Source organism: Apteryx rowi, unplaced genomic scaffold (assembly GCF_003343035.1).
Source record: "Apteryx rowi isolate R43461 unplaced genomic scaffold, aptRow1 scaffold_79, whole genome shotgun sequence".
In the NCBI taxonomy this organism is placed as follows: Eukaryota; Metazoa; Chordata; class Aves; order Apterygiformes; family Apterygidae; genus Apteryx; species Apteryx rowi.
This window is the reverse complement of record NW_020451082.1, coordinates 918,981-945,684: the sequence shown is the minus strand read 5'-3', so window position 1 is coordinate 945,684 and position 26,704 is coordinate 918,981. Positions and strand designations below refer to the sequence as shown.

The following is a 26,704-nucleotide window of genomic DNA, read 5'->3' as shown; positions in this document are numbered from 1 at the left end:
TAAAAAAAAACAAGAACAAGCATTTTCTCCACAACACTTCACTTTTAAATACATAGGTTGTGATTTTTCTTGAACAAAATAGGGAGAATCTTTTGGAAAACTCATCTAACCTGCACATAGAAAAAACGCAAAATGGGACAAAACATTTCATGAGACAGAACAAGTCTTTCAGTTAAAGGACTTAAATTTATGTAGTCCTGCATATCAGTTCACAGAGGGAAAATAAATAAAATGAATATGTATACAAAATGAACCATATGTAAAAATATTTTTCAAATATTTTTGAATACCCTATCCTCCAAAAAACCTTGCCTTTGAACATGAAGAGCTAGTTAGTGTAAACCAATCCATCTGACTCCGTAAACATAGCTTTGTCAGTAAACCTTAAAAAAGAAGCTTCTCCCATTTCATCAAAAGCATGATATCTCTTTGAACAGAAAGACAAGAAAAAACATTTCCTGAATAAAATGATATTGTGTTTCTCCTATGAAACGTTAAAGCATACAGAGATATGGACAGTGCGGTAGTTATGCAATCTAAGGACAGTAAACCTTAATGACTTTTAAAAAGCACTCTTCTAAATATCAGAACAAGACATCTGTATTGCTTTCTTTTCACTCAGTTTGAACAAGGTAAAATGAGCAGCTAGTTTTTATCCAAATATGTAAACAAAATACTATTTCTCCTATTTAATTCATATGGAAGTATCATGGAAAAGATTACTACTCATAAGACATTTCCTAACTCCAGCCTTTTTTGCTTACAGGATCTGATTTTCTAGAGCCACCAGAATGGAATCTAATTGGGACCAAAACTGGGAGAACAGTGAACATTTTTAAAAAACCTACCCAAAAAATCTAAATTCATTTGCTGACACTGTAATTGTTGGATGCCACCGGACACCATTCATTCAAGAGAACGCCATAAAGCTCTGGTTGTAACATAATTAATTTTGTAGCAAGTAATTAAGTTCTTGCAAACTAAAATCTAAAGATTTTTATCTTGATTTTAACCACGGCTTCCTTTCTGGGGCCAGAAATACATGCAAGACCAATCTCTGTCAGTTGGATATCTCACAGTTTCATTGTAGATACAAAAATGGAAAACAATTTGTTTGTTGTTATTTTGTTTTTTCAGCTTAGCTTTGTGACTTTTGGTAGAAAAAGAACCACTAGATGAAGTCTTTTTTTTAAAAAAAAACAAAAAACAAAAAACATACAAACAGCCCATGAATAGATGAAAGCTAAACTATCATATGCCTATTCATATTTCCAAAGACTCGGTGGGATTCATTAGTGTAAGTCTTTTGATTCCCTTCTTTAAGTGATTATGTATGACTTATGATATTTATCACCTGACATTCTGAATTTTTCCACACCGAAAACCTTTAAAACACTCAACTGGCTAATAATGCACAAATGAAATCTCTACTGAATCCCAGGTGTTTAAGTTGAAGTCAAAAGAACTGAAGCACATGGTAATTTTTTTCCCTGAATTGGGCCACAAAATTAGCTGCGTCTGTAGTCCAACATACATCAGTTCCAATCAAAAGGATAAAACTCTGGGACTTATCAGCTTTCCCTACTATAGTTCCTGAAATCAATATAAAGAAGTACCTTAGCATTCAGAGCATAATATAAAATGCATTCTTCTGTGCAAGCCATCATGCAAAAAATGGGAACACCCCCTTACAGCAAGAATTATAAATGAATGAATGGCAATAACAGTTCTCCCAGAAGGAACTGTGGGCATTTTAGATTATTTATTTGGTAGCTAGATACTACAGTGATACATACATTAAAATGCATTAAAATGGTAAATATTCAGACTAGAAGTTTTTTCCAAATATTTCTATGTAAATTTAACTTGCACTCAGTTCTAAAGCAGTATGTTCAGAATGGTCAAAAGAGGTAAAAAATACTGAACATAAATAAATCTGTTGAAAATCAGTGAAATGCCTATGGATGAAACTCATTCTCAAAAGAAATACCACTCCCAAATGCGCTCTTCTAATAGAATAAAATGCTTGCATATGCCTTCTAGTTGAAAGCACAAAAGTAAAGTTGAATGATCCAATGCTACCTTTAACTGGAATAGCCATGATGAAAACAAACAGGCTTAGGAATCACATGAAGTCAGCTTCAGAAAACAGAGAATACACAGAGATTCTACATAATAGCAACCTATTGCTTCCATGTATTTTATTCCATTCATGTAACATACACACACAAAGAGATTAATTAGGTAAAACACATGTGCCTTCCCTTCCTGTTACTCACTTCAAGAAAATTGCCCTAGACACAAGCTCATACTAAATCAAAGTGCTCCAGAAAAACATTAACAGTTATTTTTATGCATGCATATTGGTATATTTATTTAGGTAAGGAAAAAGAGCCTTTCCAAAAGATATCAAGCCTAAGGTTCAAACACTTCAAACATGAACATCACAGTTTTTCTCAGATAATCTCAAAGGTAAATTATTTTTCTGGAGATAGGTATATTTTTCAGATATGTGAATTGATACATAAGTAAAGTTAGGATCATTTTCACTACACATTTAACAAATTATATTGATTCATAAGATAACTGAGGAGGTGATGCCCCTCCCAATTCTCCTAGCACACAACATACTGTGAGCTGCAAATAATGGTACTGAATATTACAGAGTAGAAGAGCTGCTTCTACATATCATACGTATTCTTTCCCTGTACTACTTTAAAAAAAAAAACAACTGCATATGACTAAGGCCACATGATGCTACCTCTTCCATCCTGAAGAAGAGCCTACAGATGCTCATTTCACATAGCAGAAGATTTTTGAAGAAATGAATTCTAAATCTGATGCCTGCACTGGAAGAATCCAAACTGTGCTTAAGAGATGCTGGCACGGAGTTTTTTAGTGCAACCTCTATCTTCCGTCGAAAACCAGTGTGTGCCTCAGCTATGTCATACAACTCCGTACTCATAAACTCTTAAAAAACATTGTGGAGCTCTAATAAACTTCTGGCACAAGGCCAGTTTTTCCTACAGCAACTGTCCATCATTCTGATGACCTGAGAATCTAGAAACTGCCACACAAACTGAACACTCAGTTGAACAATTTACTCCAGAAGATACAGGAAGCTAACCAGTTCCACATTTAAATGTCCTCAAAACCAGAAATTTCGTCCAGTGTGTCCTATTCGCACACTACAGCATTTAGCCAACAAGAATGAAGAGAAATGAGTTTGCTCATCAGGGCATTTTAGAGTATTTTAGGATGTAGGCCTGCTTGTAACTATGGTGGAAGACTAGGTTAGAGAAACTGGGCAAGTAGAGAAGAGTGAAGAAATCCTAAACCAAGTTTTTAAGATCAGACAAAAACAAAGTTGAACATTTCTCAAAGTAACTAATATTTCTCTTTTACCATCTCCCTCATTTTACCCTCTACTGCTCTCAAGCTGATTTGCAAACATACTCCTTACAGAATTATTGCCATACATTTGCATCACTTTGCATATGTTTGTATAGTTCAGACCTCTAAGCTGCATAGATACTCTTGGCCTCTGGACAGTCCTGTAATAAGATTAATTAAGAATATAAAGGATAACACAACCTCTACCCTTAAGAGCTCTATGATGAGCAAAATCAGCTATTTAAGTTTCCTCCATGTTATCCATGCTCAAGAAAACCAGACGCTCTGCTAACTCCATTCCTCTTCTTCAGGGAGGCCCAAGTGAGGGTCCTTCTCACAAACTGCATCTTTTTTACCCCCTTATTTCTAAGCAGACAGGCTAGACCTGGATAACTCACCTCCCCTGATTTTACCATCAATATAATTATTTCTGGCTTCAACTTCTACTACTCTCTGTGCTACTTCTTACCTTCTGACATGATGGTCCCTTCCAACCTCAACCATTCTGTGATTCTGTGATGGAGGTAACTGGATCTCATAGCCAAGTGACAGGGGATGTCCTAGCTGAGGAGGCTTGAAATGAGGGAGAATGTCAACAACAGAGAGGAGAAAAAAAAAAAAGCAGAAGTTTTTCTCCCAAGCTAACTGACTTAGCTTCTTTTATTTGCTTCTACACTTCCTTTACAACAGCCTCTTCAGAGAAGTGTGACAAATTAGTGAGCCCTGGGGAAATTTAGCTCCATTAAAACCTCTGTGACCACAAAAAATGAGCTCAGCGTTCAGTGCTAACCTGGAGGCTTGGACCACAGAACAGAGCCTCTCAAAGCTCCTAAGACAATGTCTTATGAAAGCTGGATGTATTTAGTTTTTCCATCAGAGATTTGCCCTGTATAAGCTACAACTCTGCTCAGGGCTCCAAAACCTCCCGAAAAAATCCCTGAGAGATGTTACATAAGACCACACCATGCTCAAGGGGATTGAAAACTTAATATACGTCCCAGATGACTTCTAGTATCACTCAAACCAAAAGTCTTCCCAGACAGTCAAGCATACCTGTCAGTCAGGAGCTGTCTTCTATTAGTCTCCCTCATTTTACCCCCTACTGCTCTCAAGCTGATTTGCAAACACACAGATCTCCTTATTGCCATCAGCTTGCATGCTATGGTAAAAAAGAACAAAACTGCAGAACACAGAGTGCCACAGGACTTCCTTACACCAGATGGGGACGGATCAGGGCAAAGAGGAGGAGGACCAAAGGGGTCATCACATTAGCACCACTAAAACACCATGAGCTTCTGGGTTGCAGAGTCCTGGCGCAGCTATTTGGCTGTGAAACCATCCATTATCCCAGTTCAGACTGGAACTACAGCTACCTGAGGTTATAACTCAGTGTCTGTTCATACACCAGCTGAAGGGACCATTCATATCTTTGCATCCCAGAGAGACATATATATTCAATGGACATCATACCACAGTAACCAAGGTATATCACCTGTATTAGAAGTAACGCTCAAACAACAACCAGAAGGAGATCTTACATACACAATTTACATATGACAGATCTGACTTCTCAGAGCTGGTCAGCTCTATTTGAATTAATTTAAATATAAATCTCTTCATAAGCAAAAAAATGTGAACATATGTTTACTTGTCAGGAGGTGGGAACAGTAAGGGAATATTGAAAAGTACAGCCACATACTGCTTGTAGAGATGCCAGATATTTAAATGACCGTGATGCAAATACATATGTGTAAACATACATTCATATCCACACATACATATGTTATTTGTGCATTTAGAGAACAGAAGTAGTTAATGGCATACAGTTTTTCTTATACAATTCTTTGCAGCACATGGATGAGTCGTGATATTGTAGTGAAATATCAAGAAGTCTTCACATCCTCACATACGACAAGGCTTATCCTTCTGGAGGTTTTATTCTGCTTCAATGAAGTCCTTTTAACCCCCACTAGCTCTGAGCAAGGTCAGGTAAGTTATGGGAACACTGTGGCGGCCCTACACCATAGCTACCAGGAATTAAATTGTTCCATTTCAGAACAAGCGAGAGAAAATCCCTGAAACCTATCAGTGCAGAAGTACCTTTGTAGGTTGGGCTCTGAAACCTGTCTGCACTGTTAGCTGGCATAGTATATACAGCACTCAAAAAGCAGCAGAGGTCTGAACTCCACATCTGTGCACTGTGGCAAGTCATCAGTTTTGAGCAGTGATTTACTGAAAAGTGTCCAGAATATGAGTGTAGGTGCAGTGGAAGTACATAACAGCTAATTGTTGGACTTGCATGCTTTAAGGAGATTGAAAGTCTGTAAGTCAATAAAAACATTCAATTTCTGTGAAAAATAGAAATTTGACACATAAATGAAAAGAGAAGGAGCGTCAAAGAGGACAGTATCAAGATAGATACTAGATTCTGATGAGTCTAAGAGAGAGAAAACTATAATTTTTGGTTAAATGGTATAAAGAAATATTAAAGACTTTGTAGCCAAGTAACCTAGAAATTACATAGTTTCAGGAAAATTACCTTTAAAATGGACCCTGGTGGCATTCACCCCATTGAAGGAAAAAAAAATACATATTTTTTCCAATGTATTTACGTTCATTTATATTAATATTATCAGAGTGCCTCACAGGGAACACAGAATGTAATGAGTACAAAAAGATTGTAGAAGCATATGCTACTACCACAGAAAGAAAACTGAAAGTGGAAAAAGTTGGGGTTAGACCTCACTGGACTAGCAAATACTGAATCCATTAATAACACCAGGCACATCTTGTCCTCTCATTCTCAAAATTACTGATTTTTTGCAAGTGTTCTCCAAGGTCCTGACATTCAAAGAATTTCCTCACATTCTTGAAGTTAGGCATCTGCATAGGTATTTTTAAGCTCAGGACCAAACATTTTAACTACATCACGTTTCACACATGCATTATTTTTAAACATTCCTGGATGGATAACATTGCATCCAACTACTGTATAGATTTAATAGTCATATACGTATTCATACATATAATACAATAGCTGTGCTGTCTAATGCTATCAAATCTATTTTGTCTGGCACCTTCTGATTTTAATGTCACTTGAAATTTCTTTGCGCTTTCGTATTCAGACATAATGATAATGCCGTATGAGAAACATTATATATGACATATTCGCTACTAGTGGTTCACAACTGGGCTAACCAATATTGATGGCTTTTGCTATGATGTATTTGACAATCTTGGTAAGGAAAACAGATACCTCTGTTCTTATTTACTCAAGGGACAAGGTGCCAAGTCACCTTTCTAATTGTCCTTTATAGTTACTATATACACCAGGGCCAGAAAAAAAATGTAATCTGGAACCACTTCAAGTAGCAAGTTTTCCAGTAGGCTCACCCAGGACAACTTCATGAGATCCAAAAAAGATGTTGAATGAACTTACAAGTAACCACTGCACAATGAATACTGCACATCTATAAAAACAATGCATTTAAAACAAGTTAGCTCTGTTAATTTCTTTTATTTTCTTCCCTTTTTCCCCCCCCCTTTTAGTAACTCAGTCCTTAGCACAGAGCTCAGCCCTTAGCACACTACACACAGGATATCTTAGCCCGGCCCAATATCAGCAGAACTAAATAATTTCAAAATGCTTCATGACAAAAAGACAACAGCTTCAAATGGCATCACATGCTGTCTCAAAGCCCCTCCCTCACTGAGATTCAGACTGCAGCTTTCCCTTCCAAGGTGCTCTGTTGSTTTGGCGGTTATTTTTCCAGGTGAGTTCAGAGAGGGACAGGTGGAGATGGAAGCAAGAAAGGCATGTGTAGATGAAGCTGAGATGAAAAGGTTGTAAGAAAAAGATGAGGAGAAAAGGAGAGAAAGTGCTGGAGCAAACAGCCAGCCAGCACAGGATGAAGAATGTCCCTTGGATTTCTGGACAGCTTAGAGGAACACCCCAGATTTGATCCTTGTGGTAGGTATATCCTCTTTGCAATTCCTCCCAAAGGCTACAAGCCAGGAAGAGGCATAACACATCCCTAGAGCTGGAATATACTCGACTCCATTCTGTGTCCAGTGGTCCCTCAGTAAAGCATTCACTATCCTAGCTGGTTTTTCATCTTCTCCTACCATGTTTCTGGTGTTAGTTAATAAGCAGATTTCTGTGGGAGCATTTTCATGGAGCAGGAGGATGGCAGTTGAACTTTCCCGTTCTGTCTCTGTGTGACTGCTTAGCAACATGCTGTTCTAACAAGCATCTGGTAGTCTTTCACATCTTCCAACAGCCTTAATTTCTCTATCCCATCATTAGAGATAGGTGCTTTAAGTAGATCAGAGGAATTTATCTTTTGCGAAATCCTGAACTTTCTGGAAGCATATGAGGATGAGAATGAAGTTCTGTCTTTACATCCAACATACGAACCATCTTATGATTGCAGGCGTGGATGACCAAGGGCAAGCTGCCATAATATATGTATTGCGTTTCTAAACCACATCACAGTATGTAGTCTCAAAAAAGGTACATCCCTTCATGGCATGCAAAGGTGCATGTGAACTGGTGCATAGATCCTGGCTGGCAGGGAACTCACACATGCCTAAAGTGGGCAAGCTACCTTAATGATGGATAACATTATACATACATAGATATATCTATATACACATACACATCAAATATAGGGCGGACAAAGCATCACAGTGTAAAGCTACCGACTTAAACATTATAGGTCAGTTACTGCTGAAGTCAAATACAAAACTTCTTGATGCCGATGAGAGATGAAAACTCATCCTGTCCCCAATCCCTGTTTCATTGTTAGTTATAGGAGCGAGCCCTCATGTTCCTTTCTCTGCTCCCTGCCTCTATTCCCTATCTTGGCTGCAGAGCAYAGGACAGCCTGTCAGTCTCTAAAGCGGAAGCTGACATAATACAAAATATTTTCTTGATTGATAAGTAATTTTAACTGCTTTGTTACCTTTCATGAATTATACCTCTAAATTTATTCTAAACCTCACTTCTTGTTTTCAGCATAATGCGGGAAGAATGCTTATTTCTAATCTGTCTTTACAAGTTACTACTCACGGAGAAACATTGGAGAACCACAGCTACTGAGGTGTTCTAAATATCAAACATGAAACATGGTGAAAAAAAGAAATGAGTGGCACAGATGGGTGTCTACATTTCCACTGTCAGTGCTGTACCTGATATTTGTAAGATCATTCAGCAGCAGATCATTATGGAAATCTCATTTTAAAAATTAACTGAGAACAATGAACATTTTAAAAGGACTACTACAAGAGCAGGGACATAAGTCTCTGATCATCTGCAACATGGTTCAAACATTTCATAGAAGGGCATAATAATAGTGCTGCTATAGTCAAGATTGTGCAAGAATATAAGTGGGGTAAGACAATAGAGTGAGGTAATATCTTTTATTAGAGCACGTGATATAAATAGAAAAACAATAGTATTTGGGGTAAATGAGGCCTTACTCAACTGGGCCCCAAAAGCTTATCCATTCTTCCAACTGTTTGAGTTGCTTTAGTAAAAGATACTGCCTTTCCCTTCAAATCTTGCCTCCTTTTACAAAAAAAAGTAATCACCCTTTATAGAATTCTATTCATTATAGTCATTTCTCTCCATAATAAAATGCTGTGGTTTTATCACTATGTGATAAGACTTACTCATTAAAGAAGAAATCCCTAGAATGCAGATAACACATACTCTTCAAGCTTTTTAACAGATCACCAAGAAATACTGTTAGCAATATTTCCTCAAACTACTACTGTCTATTGCTTCGTACAACCACTCTCTGGTATATGAACTGCCTTCACTAGAATGATCTGAGAATTGAATTTAAACAAATTTAAATTTAAATTAATTTAAGAACTACCCAGTTTCTTTCCTGTCCACATCTACTTCTCCTTCCCTATTACTGCTCTTAATACTTTTTTTTTTTTTTTTTTTTTTAAACTCTGTAAAGCTCTTTAAGGGAGAGGGTAGAGTACCTGTCATACCACATTACCTTGTAGGGTCAAGTTCAGTACTGCTGGGGGCAATTGTCAGCGCTGGTTACTTCAAAGGATGGCAGAACATGACATGACATAATGGACTTCTCTTATTGTGCCATTTAAACTTAAAGGAACTATACTCCTGCCTGTTCTTTGCATCATTTTTTAATGAAACAAAAAGGCCGAATTTACAATTTTAAATTATCATTTCTGGTATAAACGCTAAAACATCAAGTTCCAAGACGGCCATCTGCAACTCCTGCAATTTCACCCTTCTAAATAAAGCATGATCTCTGCAACACCCTTTGTTCTTTTGTACTAAAGAGATCTACTGCACAAAGTCTCAGACAAATTGATAGTGGTGCATGAGATTCAGTTTTCTCTCACTCTCCCACTGAAGCAGTCCATGAGACCACTTGTTGTTCCCACAAATATGTGAATGAAAATAAAAAAATGTTGGTATCTTGCCCCATATACTAATCTGAAGTCAACTGGTTTAGTAGAAGGATACAGAATTTTTTTTTCCTCTTTCTGCCAGTGCTACAAAAAACACTCTATTGGTAATACAGCAGCTTCAGAGACACCTATAAATCTATCTATTTAACAAGAGATCTAGCAGTGAAACCTTTAATCCTTGCATTTCAGTATCCTAATTCATATCTAAAACTATGTTGAGATTAATATCCTACTGGTTCCAACTGCTCAGTTATAGAGCGTGTGCATTTCTGACTCATTTCCTCTCCACTTATGGCTGCAGAACCATGCTGGCTACTGTTCCTTTCACCAATCATAAAAAACATAGATTTAACATTGCAAAACAAAAACACAGAACAAGAGTACAGAATAATGAATCCTCCAAAATTTCACTGACCTATAGTGGATAAAAGTGATTACAAGTTTAGCTGAACATTAAATCTGTATTTCATATTTGTATGTAGACATAGAAATTTTGAACAATTTAACAGCAATGACTAATTAGCAGTGGAAAGTTGAGAGTAGAGAGGGAACAATTATTTTGCATGTGGTCCTTGCAAGAGCAGATTCAAAAGCTATTTACTAAGAACAATATATTAATAAGAATCTGTCATGAGTCATTACCAATTTATAGATCTCTCTTCATACAGATGATCTACGAAGCATCTCACAGCAAAATAAGGTATTTCAGGCAAATGCAAAACTAAATTACATTTTTATGTAGCCTAAGAAAATATCACTTCAGGGCTTAGTTGAAGCCCAATAAATCCCCTAATGAGACACAAAAAAATTAAAAATTCTTCAGTCTTGATGGTCCATAATGGAACAGTGAATCAGATAATGGACTCTGGTTCTGGTAAGCACATTTTCTCTGACCAGTGCTTAACCAGACACTAGACAGACATATGGTCAGAGAAGTTCTCCTTTCTCAGGCTTTTACAGTCCAACATGGAGAAGTGTTTCCAGCTCCTAGTGTATCTCCTTTCACATGCACCATTCTTTTTGTATCAGGGAAAGAACAGAGCAAGYCAGAGAGCAAAAGTTTGTCTCCAAGAGCACCTCCACAGCTCCGGGTCCACTAACACTGCCTGAATTCTAGCAAATGTAGTCCCCTGTACCCATTCTTCCAAGCAGCTCTCATGGTTCTTCATCAAGAGCCTGAATGCTGATTTTTGCAAATAATCTGTGCTTTTCTGATTAGAGCAAAGTTTGTCAAACTGTGGTGCAATAAAAGAATGAATTAAAACCTCCAGGTCAGCTTCAAGAGAAGAAAAGTCGTAACCCAGCAGTGATGCATTGCTGACACTGAATGCATTCCAGCATATTGACGCCCAAATCTACGACTACCCTCAAACTGCCAGCAGGTCAAACTGATATGATTTTAGAGTGGGTAACAACAATATGTAATCAAAGACCATTTTAAGCTATTAAAACTACGGAAGTTATTTATTTTCCACAGGGAATACCTCAAATACCATGCAAATGTTATCTACTTAAAAGGCGAAGTTCTAATGGCTCTAATAGCCTCTGCCATTACTATATCTTATTTAACTAAAATATTATAAAGTGAAATAAAATGATCAACCATTACATTGAAAATAATGTTTCAGTCTTCTTGAATATTAGGTTTTTTTTTTAATTAGTGTTCAAATATCATGTAAAATTTACACTACATAAATTGGAAGAAGTATTAATCCTTAATCTCTGGGAACACTGATGTAGGAATTATTTCCTGGTTCCACACTAGGAAATAAAAATTAGCAATTTTAGCTGTATATTGTAAAATATTTCCTTAATGTGTCATCAGTTAAAGTGAACAATACAGACACTTGGGATACTTGATCATGTTGTTACCTCTATGACCCAAAATACTTGTTTATTTAGATCAAAAATTCTTTAAAGTAAGACAGACAAAAGAACACAGCAGCAAAATGAGCACAGCATTGAATGGCAAGCACCATGCTGGTCCCACAATCATTTGCTGTGATGTATCACACAGCAAAAAGCCTCAAAGGCCTGTGAACTGAAGTCATCCATCCATGTTTTTTCTGTTAAGTACTTTGTGCCATACTACCCAGAAAATGCAGGTAAACTGAGCAAGTCATTAGTAATATATAGCCCAATGGACGTAATTTAAGAATGAAAGTCTGCAAAAAACTACAGGTTGACCAATAGCTCTCACTATGACTAATCCTAGGGGTTGGGGGGGGGGCGGGACACAACTAAAATAGTCTGATTTTGGACAAGAAGAAACAGCAAGTGTAGGTAAGAGGAGCATATCTCCTTTCTATCCAGTCTCCCAAGATGGTGAGAAGTTTTCATGGATTAACAAAATACTAGAATGTAATACAAAGGATCTAGTCCTGCAAGTGTTTATCTTTACCAAAAGAAAACTTTTTTGAACTAAAGTAAGTTGTACAACTAACATCAGGGACAGAAAAGAGTTTATTTGCTAGCTCCCCAAGCGGCAAATATTGTCAAGACATTCCTGAGAAGTATTTAATTCAGATTATATATCTGGATAAATGAAGTAAGAAGGAAAATCTATAAAGCAGGAGTTGATGACAGCAATTATCCAAGTTAAAGCTGGAGTCTGGCTATCAGAGCTGAGAGCAGACCACAGAGTGAAGTGCCTAATTCTTCCATTTGGTTACACTTTCAGTCACCTTTGTGACATTTTTGGAGATAAGAACCACCTTCAATGTTTTCCAATATCATCATCCTTAGCCAGATACAGTCTTAATATTGGTTACTAGAATTTAAATATACATTTAAACTGAGAATCTCACTAGAGTATCTCAAACAGAAAAGAATAGCAAGTGCTGTGGAATGAAAAAATGCAGTTACATTCAAAGCAGGAAAAAAAAGAATAATCAAACTAAAAAAAATTTAGCCTTGGTGGATTTTCTATGGTATTTTAATTCTCAGAACTGGAATGCTTTTTCTTGCTCAGACTGCTTGATACTTCTTGCTTATTCATCTAAATATTAAAGTAATACTTACATATCCACTGTATCTGAGCATACTGAATTACACTGATTTCAGGTGGAATGTCTGACTTTGAGTAAGGATCACTGCAGGTGACGGAGATCTAACTGGGTCTATGATTACCCATCATATTCTTGTCTGCCAAGTGAGGCTTGAATTTACAGTTTGTATGGTTACTTCATATGGGCATCTTTACTGTAAATGTTTCATAGCAATGTCTTTTCTTCAACTGTGCAGTACTTGGCATTCTCCAGGCCCTGGTTACCAGAACAGCAAAAAAACATCAGAATTCCACACCAGCGCTGGAAAAGAGAGAAAGCACGTCTCTAGTGAAGTTCCAACAGTAACACTACTTGGAGATTTGTCCCCACACAGAGCCTTAATAAAAGCAAAAGATAAATGCTAACCTCTTAGTAATATCAAAGAGTATTTCTAATTACCTCTCTTAATAAAATTCAATCTGAGATTGCCTTAGCAAGAATAGGATGACTTTCAGAAAGTAAAATGGCTAGAAGGAAAAAGATGTTATTTTTCATCCTCCTCCTGCACTAGTCCAGGCTAAAATTTTAACTAATAGTACTCTATACAAGAGTACTTAGAGAAAAAGAGCAACTCATCATGTACAGTTTTACAGGCTGTTTTATTATCCCACATATTTATTTTTAGCTACTGTGTAGCAGGCACTTGTCTTTCCTATATTCCCCACACACACCTGGAAAGGTGTCTTCATTGGTCAACTTCAGCATGACCAGAAAAGGGCAGATAATGCAAATACAAGATTTTTCTGTGCTATCACCTAAGCTTTGTGTTTCATGAGTCTTTTTTTACCACCAACTATCAATTCACAAGTGTGTTCTGCAAATGTCTCCTTTACTCCCAAGTGAAAAACTGAAGTCATCAGAATACCCAACAGTTCGGTACACTTTGGTACCCAACGATTTCACTTGCATTAGCAGTCCAACTCGTAGTTTTTAAAAATTTTTCTGTCTTCACTTGAAGCATTGCATATGCAAATTATCTGTATTTTACTGTACAAATAAACTTTTCTACCAGAAAATCTGGATTTCTATCCCACACTGAGATCTGAGCAAATCAAGCCTTCAGCTACCTAGATCTTTGCTTACTATCAGACCTATTGACGCAGAACTTGCGAAAAGGATAACACTAGAAGGTGAGATTTTTCCAAAGCACCAGAGGATTCAAGACAGCAAAAGACTCACTGAAAAAAGTTAATGGATTTTGTTAATTTCCCCTTTGCCTTTATTTCTACCCAGCTTCCCCTTTGATTTTTTCAGTTGTTTTTTTAATGGAACCAAGCTGCTGGCAATAATGTGAGAACTATAAAATAGAGCTCTCAGTGTATAAAAAAGAAATACTTTTATAAAATGCTAATGTACTATAGTGATACTTWAATGCTATTTTATTTCATAATGCTGGTGGCACAACACATCAGATTTTATACTACCAGCAGATGATTTTTCTTCAAGAAATCTTTAAGCCCTTCTAGGCTGTCAATCTGACTTACTCTTCATATTCTTTGCAAAAACTGTAGTTATCTTTTAAATATCATTGAAATAGAATCCATCAGCTTAAGAAGTACTATTTCATATCAGGTTGTATAAGCTTGACATTTTTGATGCCATGTGTGTCTTTGAAACAGCGACTGAAAAGCATTTTTGTAACTTCACAGAACTAAGTTCTGTCCTGTGCTTCCCCAGCTACATCACTAAAATAAAAAATAACAAAGAAAACAGGTGTTCTTTGTACTGTTTTATGCATTCAAGAGGTTGCCACACATCATGGAGAAATGCAGTGAAACTGAACTTGCATTTTAGTATCATGTTGACCTAAAACAAGCAGCCTCAAGCCTGAGGTAATCCTCACTTCCAAATGAGCAACAAATTGATAAAATATACATTAGAATTATACCCTTATTTATTGTCCAGTTCCTTGCACATCTTTTTAAACATTTCTCTGATGCAGGTACCTTCCCAACCCAGACGCAGCCTAAGAATCTCCTACTTTTGTGGTCCATTTGGCAAGGACACTGTGTAAAGCCAGCTCAGGACTTAGGTGACAGCTACTAGGGATGTTACAGCCAGCTTGCAAACACACACCTGAGCAAAGAGGGAGCTATGCTGACCCAGTGGGCCTTTGCTTCAGCAGGTCCTAGATCTCCAATTCGGTACCATGCTGGACAATCCAGACCCAGCTACTCTCTGTGAGCACTAGCCACTGCCCTACACGTATAGGGATTACATTAGGCAGGCTCTCATTGCTCATAAACCAATATGGCATTGGCCAGACTTCACCAGACTTGTAAAACTGCTCAGTAGGAGATTCTCAGTTTTTCAGAGCCCAGGACTTGTGCTAAAGGCATCTAAGTAAGGGCCTTACTGTCAAAGGTGATCAGTAGGCAGGAACTCCAGTTGAGACAGCTTCATTTTCAGAAGAGGCTACTGCCCAAGACACTGACATTATTTTGTTAGCTTCCCAAAAGTCTGGCTTTGATTAGGGCTGCCATTCTCTTTTTAAAAGCTGGTCCTGTTTAGCAACTCAACTAAACAGTAAGTGCAAACAGCTGTGAATAAAGCAGCCAGGATGGTAAACAGTTTAACATGGTCAAAGGGGAACTTACCAATAGATCGTCCTGGGGGGAGAGAGATACTATGTACAGGTGCTTTTGTTTTGACCTCTAAACCCTACGCACACACAGTGACTCAAAGGCTCCAATTTTGTTATTTGCTTACTAGAAATAAAGCACAAAACATTTGCTTTTTTTCTGAATTTTCTTTGAAGATCCCAAATCCTTTGCCTCTGTTTGTTTACAGGATTTGAGATTCTCATGGTTAGTTGCACCACTCCTCATGCAATTACTAAAATAAACAAAAAGGGAAGCAGGAAATAATTTCACTCCTACAAGCGGTCTGCAAACAATGTAACGATATTCAGCAGTTCTTCCCAGTAGCCTTTCCTTTGTTGATATAAACAAGCTCTTGCAACTTGGAATTAAAYTGGACATGACAAGGAGGCTCAGAAACTCTAGACTGATTAGCTGGTGGCAAGAAATCTAAATAAAGAAAACAAAATCCAGTTCCATTAGCACACGAGCATTAACAGAGTAAGCTGTGAAAATTTCAGTGCTCATTTGCAGTGTAAATTGGAGAATGTGTCACAATTGACAATTTGACATTTTTCACTCCACAGCAAGACTTCTGCAGAACTGTGCTCTGCATAGTCTGTTGTTTAGGAAATTATGGAAGGTGCAGAAGAATGATGGAAAGCTGCATACCTAGCAATCAGTTTTAACACAACTTTTTGCTAATTCTGAGGAGAAAAKAAAAGATTAAAAAGTCAGAATGTGCAAGCACATCAAAGTGCAAAAATGGTCCGTCTTCCTCCTCCTCCCTTTGCAAGGTTCAATCATCAATAAACACCACACCAGCATAACACTATCAGAGCTGCCCAGAAGTTTATCAATGAAAACAAAAGGATATTTTGAAAAAAACAATTTTTAATGAAATCACATCCATGTTGAAAAACATTCCAGATGGCTGGAAAAATATTCCAGAACATAAACTTATTTGGAAACTCAGTTTTACAAGAAATGTAAATACTTAATATTGCTCTGAATCAGGACTAAAAGAACCAAAATGTGTGAAAAAGATCAGTGCAAAAAAAGATACGATAAGTGATACGAAATGTCATTGATGCTACCACCTTCCCTGAAGAGGCAACATCCCTTTATAACAAAGTTTCCTCTCCAGAATACAGAATTCATCAGGTCAACAAGAATTCCTTTGTACATTCACACTACTAAGAGGCTACATCACCCYAAGCTTTTCTAATATAGCTAACAATTTAAAGTTACAATACCACCTGAAATAGCTCATCCTTTCTATTATGAGTGTGGCCCACAGAACATACAAGTGCTTGTGCTTTACCAGGTGCTTGCGTATCAAAAAGGGGCTGGTAGAAAAAATTAGCACATATCTATGTAATTAAAGCTGAGCTGTGTATCACCAAATAAACTCACAAGTGGCTTGACTTTGGGCAGCACAAGGAATCTTGTATTTCTCAACTTTCAGGGGAAACCTTAACCTTAAGTATTCTGGGCATGTCCTGGCAAAACCTGGCCCTCTCCTTCTCTTAGTCTCAGTCTTTTTGATTGGGGAGGCTCAATTTCTTTTCTCTGATTTGCCTATTCAATTCACGTTTTTTCTGATATACAAGCTCTCATTCCCTGTATCTGAACTCTTCAGCTGGTATCATTTCCTTTCAGCTTTTCACCATAGTCCTTCCTCCACCAGACCACGGTTCCAGGTTCTCTACCTGCCGGCAGTCTTATCCCAATCTATTACTTTTGAAGCCTGAACAGTCCAATAGTTGTTTCCTCAGCATTCAAGTCAGATAAGCCCTGTTTCATATTGCCTGAACAAATAGAGGAGAAAATAGAGGGCAATATACTCTTTACTCACTGGTCCTGGGAGAAATAAGTGCAGAGGAAATCTTGCTTAGTCTCCATTGTCCTGGGAGAGAACATACTCAGTACAGATGAAATATTTGGAGAATTCAGTTGCCAAATCCTAACAGGTCTCTGCAGAGCATGAGTGAACCCCTATTTGTCAATTGCTAATAACTGGGTCAAATTCAGACACTTTTTTAAAGGAGCAATAAAAAGCAAAGGAGAAAAACTAAAATGGAAAAAAGAGAGACAAAAACGCTATTTTAACTCTCATGTCTTCTGTAAGAACTGCAGTGTGGAGATGGGAAGGTAAGCATAACACTGACCTAGAGGAAGGACTGAATTCTGAAGAAATCTCAGTTTTTGGGTTTTTTTTAGAAAATAGTTCTTTCTGTTGACATTTGATCAGATGAGATATACATATTTAAAAACATAACACATTTTGAGGGATGATATGAAATCACTGTAAGACAAACAGAAGGTTTTTGTGGAGTCCTCTACAAAGTAAGAGATGGAAGGAACATTTCCACCCCATTACCTAGTGATCTTATTAACGTGTCTCTCATTATCACATTTTCACAAATCTTAACTCTTAGCCACATTGTCTCTGCAGTGCTCTGCAGCTGGTCTTATCAACTGGTTATCTTCAGCTTTCCCCCAGAAATACCCATATGGGAAGCTATATGAAATCTGGATACACACCCCAGCTGTTAGTGGAGGATATGATCCATGACTCTGCCTTAATGATACCTTATCTGTTGCTTTGGAAAGGGAACCAAGGAAGATTATTTTGAGTTGAGGAGCCTTTGGAAAAACAGGTCCTCAAAAGCCATGTACTCCAATGTCCACCATGYAACCAATACTGTTTAAGTAATAGGCCCATGCAGATTTCAATGACAATTTGATGGGAAAAATAACATATCAGAATATTCTTTAGCCAAATATATTTTATGCTATTTATTTTTAGGAGATTTTCACCAACCCCTTCCTCAGTCACCTGTGCATTTGCTTGCTTTTCTCTCCTCCCTTTCAAACATACAAGCTACAAAAATCCCAGCATCTATATTCAGGTAGGCAAATTGCAGCAATCTTTTGAAATGAATTTTTTATGTTCAGCCTTAACTGCTTCCACTTTTATGTTCATCCTTGAATGCCTCTACACCGAACAAAGGTAAACTGCCTTCCAGAACATTTTTTGCTCCAGTGGTCCATGGACCCTTTGGTGTATGTGGGTTACTTCTATGGAAACCACAAAAGGTGATTAATAAAGGCCTAAGTTCTCAGCATAGGAGTCCCTACCTCCCCTGCAAAATTTTAGGGGCCTGCTAATTGAAAAAAGGTTACAAACAGTATTCTAGATAATATGAATGTCTTCTTTTGTTGGGGGGAAGTTTRGGGGAAAACTTGAGGATGTAAAGTTGAATTTTTTAAGAAGGTTGTTACTGTTTCTGTTTTACTGAAAATTATGTGAAGAAGCACAAGAAAAGCTGAGCCAAACTCTTTGTTATTTTGTGGCACAAAAAGATGCAAGAAAAAGAAAACAATGGTATCACAAGTTTGTGATACTTCTTACTTATCTGAGCTAAGGAAACAAACTTTTTAACATCATTTGTAATCTTTTATCTTTATAATGATTATCTGATATAATAGATAATACATTTGGTTATCTACAATACTTTTATAACAGCAAACATACATTTTGTGCATTCTAGTTATCAACACATTATTATGTTACTTCATATCTCAGAAATGCAGTGAAATTGTGCCAAAAGAGACAGATTTGGACAGATTTAGCAGGAGGATTTTCTTATTGAGTCAAATGAGTAAGCAATGTAATAAGACTTTTTAAAATGTCCTGACTGCACAAGAAAAGCCTGTGTTCAGGCAGTGGGAAAAGGGCAGAAAAGTATTCCTCACAGTGAAATTGCATTTAAACCTATATGTGCCATTGTTAAATATTATTTCTACTATTTGTCTAATTGTGATGCTTGAAAAAGCCACTGCAGACTGGCTGGAATAACAGCAGAAATAATACAGCTATTATTGAGAGGAAGACCTATAGGAATCTAGTGGAGGTTTTCATGACACTGTTTCTGACATATTTATGTGCTGAGACAGCAGTCATTTAGGAAAAAGACCACTAAGCTGAAGGTCTACCTCTTTTTTTCATTTTCCTGGATGCAAGCTCAAGCTTGGAGCAAGAGAGGTCTCCTTTCGTACTCTCTTGCCAATAGGAAATTTTCCCAAGACCTAGAATATAAGCTGCTGGGGGCAGGGAGGCGTGGGCTGTGGCTATCTGCCCACTTCTGAGTTAAACTTCTTACTGAAGGAAYGACCTAAAGGATAAAAACATATGTGGAGAGGCAACAATGAAACTTCAGAATAAAAAGAGGTGAAAAAAGGATTATCTACCTCTTCCTCAGCACCGTCTCCAGCTTTATGATTGAGTTTCCATTTTTTCTTGCTTTCCTTCCAAACTTTTCAACCCTCTTTTTTCTTTTCTTTTGGCATGTGGTCTTGGAATAGAACTAACTGAAAAATGGCATTGTCAGGTAGCAAAAAGAGGATCCTTTGTGTTTTGCAGCATCCACAGTACTGCAACAATATTTGTTATAAGCAATTTTAGTACTTCCATCTCCACCTCTTATCCCTTTTCCCTCTCAAAGATTATCTGAAACTGTGTTCCATGTGTACAGGGTAACACATCTTTGCTGAGATGAGCCATATTTGTTCTAAAAGCATATCCACAAATGAGAACACCTAAGCAAGCCAAATCCAAAACTGTCAAGGTTCCTTCTTGAACCAAGTTTTATTTTGTTGTACCGTAATAAATGCAAAGCAAAAGCCAACCCACTCAGATATAACAAAAAAAGCTACAAAGGATCTTTTCTACACAGAATCTTGTGAAATTGTTTGACCCTGATCTCTCAACTAAATCCACTTCTCAGGAAAGATCTAACAGCAGTATGACAGACTATGTTCTGTTAAAACAGAGTTTATTAATTTTATAATACATATCATTTATTGTCTAACATTAAGGACTATAAGAGAATAAAAAAAAAGTTGTTACATAAATGCCAAATCATGCTTTCTCTAGTGTTACCTTTGCTTTTGGTAACTGGCTTCTAACTCAATAAATCTGCATGTCCCCGTCAGACAGCCTTTCATCAGCCTACATGAGGTCCAGTACAACAAGAAAGCTGTCAGTAAAACTAGAGATGGTTCTTGACTGCAGCCAATAGCTACCAAAATACACGATCAATATTTTTCACTAAAATGCTTACAGGTATTGCAATAAAATGATGACATTGTAAAAAAAATAACTTTTTGCTTAGGCAAATACAATACTAATTGCTATATTTATTATTCCTTCTCACCAGGGACCAAATATTTCTGGGATGCAAGATAATCCATGGGGTTGTTTTTTTTGAAAAAATTTCAAGTGGAACTATCATTAAAGAAAGGTTTGGGAAACACTATCCATAGACAAACTATTGGTTCCAACTGAATTTCTTGCATTCTGAGATATCACCAGGAGTGTGGGGTAAAGGACACAGTAAAATTATTCTAATAAGAGGTYTGGAAAGGTAGAGAATCTGCTGCAACACTGGAAAGCTATCATTTTCTGTAAATGGTAATAATTCTGTTTTCCTCTATTCAAGGACTTATTTGAGGTATATAGTCTCAAGGACAAAATATTTATAAATTTTATTCATATTTATAAAATCAGTTTTACAAATTACTTCCATAAAGTCATTTTTATAAATTTATAAGGTCATGTCTTGGTCCATAGAGAATATCTGTAGTGTTTGACTGAGACTTATGAAAACTCTCTGGAGATGCTCATAATCTGCATTTTTAGTCTCTTGACAATTTAAAATATCAAGTTATATGGCAGCCATATGCCCTCAGATTGGAAGGAATGCCTTCATTATCTAAAGGTTACTCATATACGAAGAGAACAGATATTACAGTGTAGTTTCAAAACACAAAACCACTTGATGATATGTAATTATATAAAGAATAAGAGAAAACACACCCAACAGTTCTGCTCATCACCATTTTCCTGGGGCAGTCACAATTCTGAAGGGTTTTCACGACAGCTCCGCTTCCTGACATACTGCAAGCACTGTGAACCATCAGGAAGATGGCTTATACAGGTAAGACAATGTCAAACATATTAAAGCATCGATGTATGCCGGCAGTCCTGGGGTCCTAACAAACAAAGCTCCAAACTGTAACCTGCTAGGAGTTTCCCATCGGAAACGTTCTCTGATGAAAAACACAGTATTCCAAAGCCAAAATATTTTACAGATTTTCTACCTCTAGATTTTCCCAGTTTTCTGTCATGAAATCTGACATAGAATTTAGAGTGGTCTATGGTGATCTGACTCTGACTACTATAGTTTGCAGAAATGACCTGAAAGGTTAATTTTCAAATATATTTCCTACCGGGTTTTCTTGCCTCTCATGAAGAGTGGATCTGAGGCCTGGATCCCTTTACAGATCCCCTTCTCTCCTCTAAGCAGGATTCACACATGTTTCACTAGAATCAGGTCGCTAACCTAAATCAGGAAACTTTTTGATTAGAAAAGCCTTGAAATTTTTTCTAGAAATGAAATAGTGAAACAAAATGTTCCATTGTTTTAAAATAATTTTTTGAATCATTTAATTCCCTGAACATATTTCATAGTTTAACTTTTTATCCTTATTTGGAACTGAAACAAATGCTGAAATACAGTCATTCTCCACAAGACTGTGGATATTTACTTATTTTCAATAATATGCTTTGATTAAGTTATTCTAAAATGTAAGAAATACATAATTTAGAAACAAAACATAGTCTACTGCAAAAGATATTGATCAGTTTTAATAAATATGTATCTTTAGAATAGAAGTTAAATTTACCATGTAAAGTTTAAGCTATCAGAGGAGGATAATGTAAGGCTAACTAGCTCTCCTTTCAAGGCTGTTGTTTTTGTTGGCCTAATCTGATAAAAATTTACGTTTTTCAATACTTGTTTTTTATTACCTTGTGGGTCTGATGGTGTGAAATCAATATGAGTTTGTTGTGAGGTCAGAGTTTCACTTTTTGTTTTCACTAAACCTGCATTTTAGTCACTCTAGATGTGAAAGAAATATTGCACAAAGACACAGTATTTACACATATAAATAGACCTGTGTATACACAAACACACAAAAAATAAATATAGCACACACTACCTAAAGAAAGAACAAAGGTACATAAAACACTTGAAGAGAACATCCCCTTCCTTAACAATAAGCATATAAATATTACATAAAGGTAACCATTGTAACAGTGCTACAGTTCCTTACACATTGCTCTCATAATGTAGGTCTCACTTTTCCTCATCTGATATCTCATTCAAATTCCCAAACAGCTCTGCGGATGCCCCTCCTATGACCGGATGATAATTCTGAGAGTTGCACCACATCTCTGAATAGTGCACGATCTTGTAGCCAAAGGGAGGGAACTAAAAGATCGAGTACTGCTCCTGGTTACACCTGCTCAGAGGGACTGAGGCCCTTCAGYGCAGAAAGGACCCAGGGCATGAAACCGTGGACGAAGCACCCAACGGCTTTGGACTTTTCTCCATGCAACAGAAGCTTGCTCAGAGTAAGCCTTCGAGTGTGAATCTGCCTATCGATACAACACTTTGAACTGATTTAATTAAACCGAACTGAATCTTTACAATGTTCTCATTCGGAATTTAGAGAAAACAAGAAGATAGAACGTGATTATACAGATTTGAAATTCTGTGCATCTCAGTCAAGTTTTAATGCACATGTGTTTTAAATCATGCCCTATTTAACATTCATGATTACACAGCTGACCAAATTCTCCTCATAAATTATTTCCACAGCCTCTTATAGTCACCTCACAGAAATCTACAGCAACATTTTCCTTCTATTGAAGAATTATTAATTCATCTAGGGAACCTTAAAGACAACTGTCACTTCTGTCCCTACAACTACATAACAACTCTCTACTTTAAACCAGCAGATTTGGAAGATTTACCATTAACAAATATACGCACACATTTGAAATCAAAAGAGTTTCAGCTCATAAACTATAAAAAGATAATAAGCTGTGTCCTACCTATGGTGGTAATAACAGTGCCAGCAAAGAAGAAGGAACTTCCCAAGTCCCAGTGACTGATCTGAGTAGTTGTGTTTCCTAAAGGTATGATTCCTGCATTTATTGCTGCCACTACTTGCTGCAAGTTCAAAAAGATTTTTGTCAATATTCATGAAGCAATGATAAAAATATACATTATACAGTAAACAGATTAAGTCACTTATTAAATTCAAGCAATAAAACAGAAAAGAATCAGTGTTAATCTATTCAAGTTTGATCATTCAGTCAGGTTTGAATTTAACCTTCAGAATATACCCTAAACACAGAGGACTATTTCAGCAAGCTGTAGAGCTGTAAACTCTAGATAACTAAGAAAAATGCAAAATCTACAAAGTCAGTAACAAACACATCTTAGTTGGATGACAAATAATTATTTTTAACATTGTAACTATTTTGTCGAGGAGAAATATGCATTAGAAAAAGATTTAAAATTAGAGTTTCCCAAAATATTGCTCACTTTAGCTCTATTGAGTTAGGCAAGCAAATGTATTTTTTAAAACACAGTCATTTAAATTTCCAGGAAAAAATGTCCACGCATTATTTTGGATCAAATGAACCCCAATTAATTAAAACATTTTTGGAGAGAAGACAAGTCAATAATTATTTACAATTACATCTATGGTCATGAAACTTTCATTATTTTAATAACAAATTCAGAGTTGATATCAAACACACATGCATATTAAGTGTACCTCTAAGTTTACAAAACTATATACTTTGTAGTTCTTGAGCTCTTCAGTTCTACCAAATAAAATGAACACATGAGACATTTGTGACATTTTCATAGTCTTGAAAAATTTGGAACGTTTCCTATTTCAGCTGTATCACTTACTGCAAATTACTATGACAAGACTATTCCTGTGTAGTTATCTCCATTGCACATATATACCAGCATTTGAGTTAACTGCTATTACTCAAGAAAGAGTATTATTTTTAAACTTGCAATAAATACTTTACAGAATGTAAATCATAATTTCATTCTGAAACTTTAAAGCAGAACTTATTTCATAATCAGAATCATTATAATGATAATTAGTGTTTAAGAAAAGAACAACAGAGGAAGCAATAGTACAATGYTAAAATGAACATTTAACTAATAGCTTTCTGCTTGGCAAAGTTGTCCAGCGATGATTATGCAGATAAAGGTATTCAGCAATAGGGCAGCCCAGAACGGTTTTCTGTGTGGGCAGTCTGTTTCAGAGTAATGGTGTTTCACAAGAGCAACGATTTTTGCAATTACAAAATACGGTGTTAATCTGAAACTGAAACAATCCTTGTTTCCAAACAGCATCCATGGAAGTCAGTTGATCTGGGTAGAAATGACAAAAATAGCAGTGCTGAAATAACTGGGCCATCAATTTTTCCTGATTAGATCTTTAGTGCCCCATTTTCAGTTTGCCATTTTCAAAGCTCAGATGCACAAAGTAGCCATTTTAAAGTCCACAGCTGCATCTCTGCAGCCACAGAGCTCTTTGCTGCCGCACTTAAACCATTTACAACACCCAGAGTTGTCAACATAAAGCCAGCTTGGGTATCTTTACATAGATTTTACACTGTCTTATGTTCTATACCTTTAACTGTTTTAATTTTCACTTGTTTCAAAATACTGTAAAATCAGACATCGAAGATCTGAAATTTTCAATCTTGCCGGGGAAGAAGAAGGGCAAGGAAGGGGAAGAGAGCTTAGCTTGGCTTTCGATTTGAGGACTAACACTTTTTCTGCATTTGTATATTCTGTGCCACTTGGCAACAGCGAGTACAGCTGCGCCGATACTGACAACTGTGTACATCAGTGTAGGAAGGGACTCATCAGACTAAGCAGCATGTGAAAATCACCCCTTGTATTAATTTTATTATTTACACACTACAGATACTCCTTTGACTTGTAAAACATAGTGTGCTGCACTATAAAGAGTACTGAATACATTTTGAGGATTGTTTCATTTCAATGGACTAAGAATTTTCATCAGAAATCCTTGTACCTGCAAATGGGAACATGCTCCCTAGTGAGAACATCCTATGGCAAAGCATTGGATCAGTATAATATTATGGGACCATTCACGTTTTATTATAGTTTATTGTATTGCATGAATGCACTATACAGAGCAACACATCCGTTTAGGCAGTCTAACAAGACCAATTTTTATACAGATCCAGATGTAAAATGTTTTCAGAGCTTTATATCATCACTGCAAATTTTTCAAGCCATGCTACCTCAATGTCTTTTATATGAAGGGTGTGTTAACCTAAACTGTTCAAAGATCCACTACAGCTATGCACTTCATAACTACAGGATACTATAACTTCAGACCTTGAGAAAAAAGATACAACTTAACCCAAATCTGCTCTGTTGGGTCAGACCAACCAAAATGCAGCAGATGGCTACAAAAGACAATTAGCTATTATTATGCCTCTGCTAGTAACCAACAGCTAGTTAGGAAAGGACTATATATCAGGGCAAGTATGAAAGCGATGCCTTCTCTTCACACACCCTCCTAGCGTCTGACAATCACAGTTTTAGGGACTTTCTGAGTGGGAGGTTGCATCTGCATCATGGTGTTAATCTTGTTTTTGGTGGATCATTTTACCACAAATTTGTCTAAATACTTTTCACACAGTGAGAAAGAGGTTCCAAAATGTGAAGTAATGCACTCAGTATTTTGCAGTGGATGGGCAGTCTTAACAAGCTTCTCAGTACACCCACTCGTATTTTGGGACCCAAATCATTCTGCGGCAACGAGTTCTCCAATTTAATTTGGGATTGTGTGAAAAAGCACTTTTTTTCTGAGCTTTTCATGTCCTTCATGGTAATTTTATAGAGTCCCTTTCTTATGAGAAATCTTTCAATAGTCATTCCTTATTCATGTACTCCAGTAGATTCATGACCCCATCAGCTGTCTCATTTCCAAACTAAGGAGTCTTATTTAATAAATAATAAATATCTTTATCTATTTAAATAAATCTATTGAATATTGTACATAAACAATTCCTTATTGCCAGTATTTCTTGTTGACTTTCTTTGTACCTTTACTGATTTCAATACATTTTTATTTTAAACATAGTTTTAGTCATAAATGGCCAGATGATGCCTTCTTCACCATTTGGTTATTAAGCTTCCCAGCATGCAATAACATGCTTTCTCTTGTGCCATGCCATGCTTGGGAGGAGCTGCCCTAAACATCAACAAAGCTGCCGCATTATATTCCTTCAAATTCTTCTGCAAG

General features: G+C 36.7%; 1 protein-coding gene across 1 annotated transcript in view; it reads right to left on the bottom strand.

Moving 5' to 3' along the window:
* KCNK2 (potassium two pore domain channel subfamily K member 2) overlaps positions 1–26,704 on the bottom strand; it is a 108,934-nt gene that overhangs the window by 37,784 nt on the left and 44,446 nt on the right. Inside the window, exon 3 of the mRNA XM_026088852.1 lies at positions 23,442–23,559. Within this exon, the coding sequence (XP_025944637.1) occupies positions 23,442–23,559 (118 nt within the window). The remainder of the gene's footprint in view (positions 1–23,441; positions 23,560–26,704) is intronic.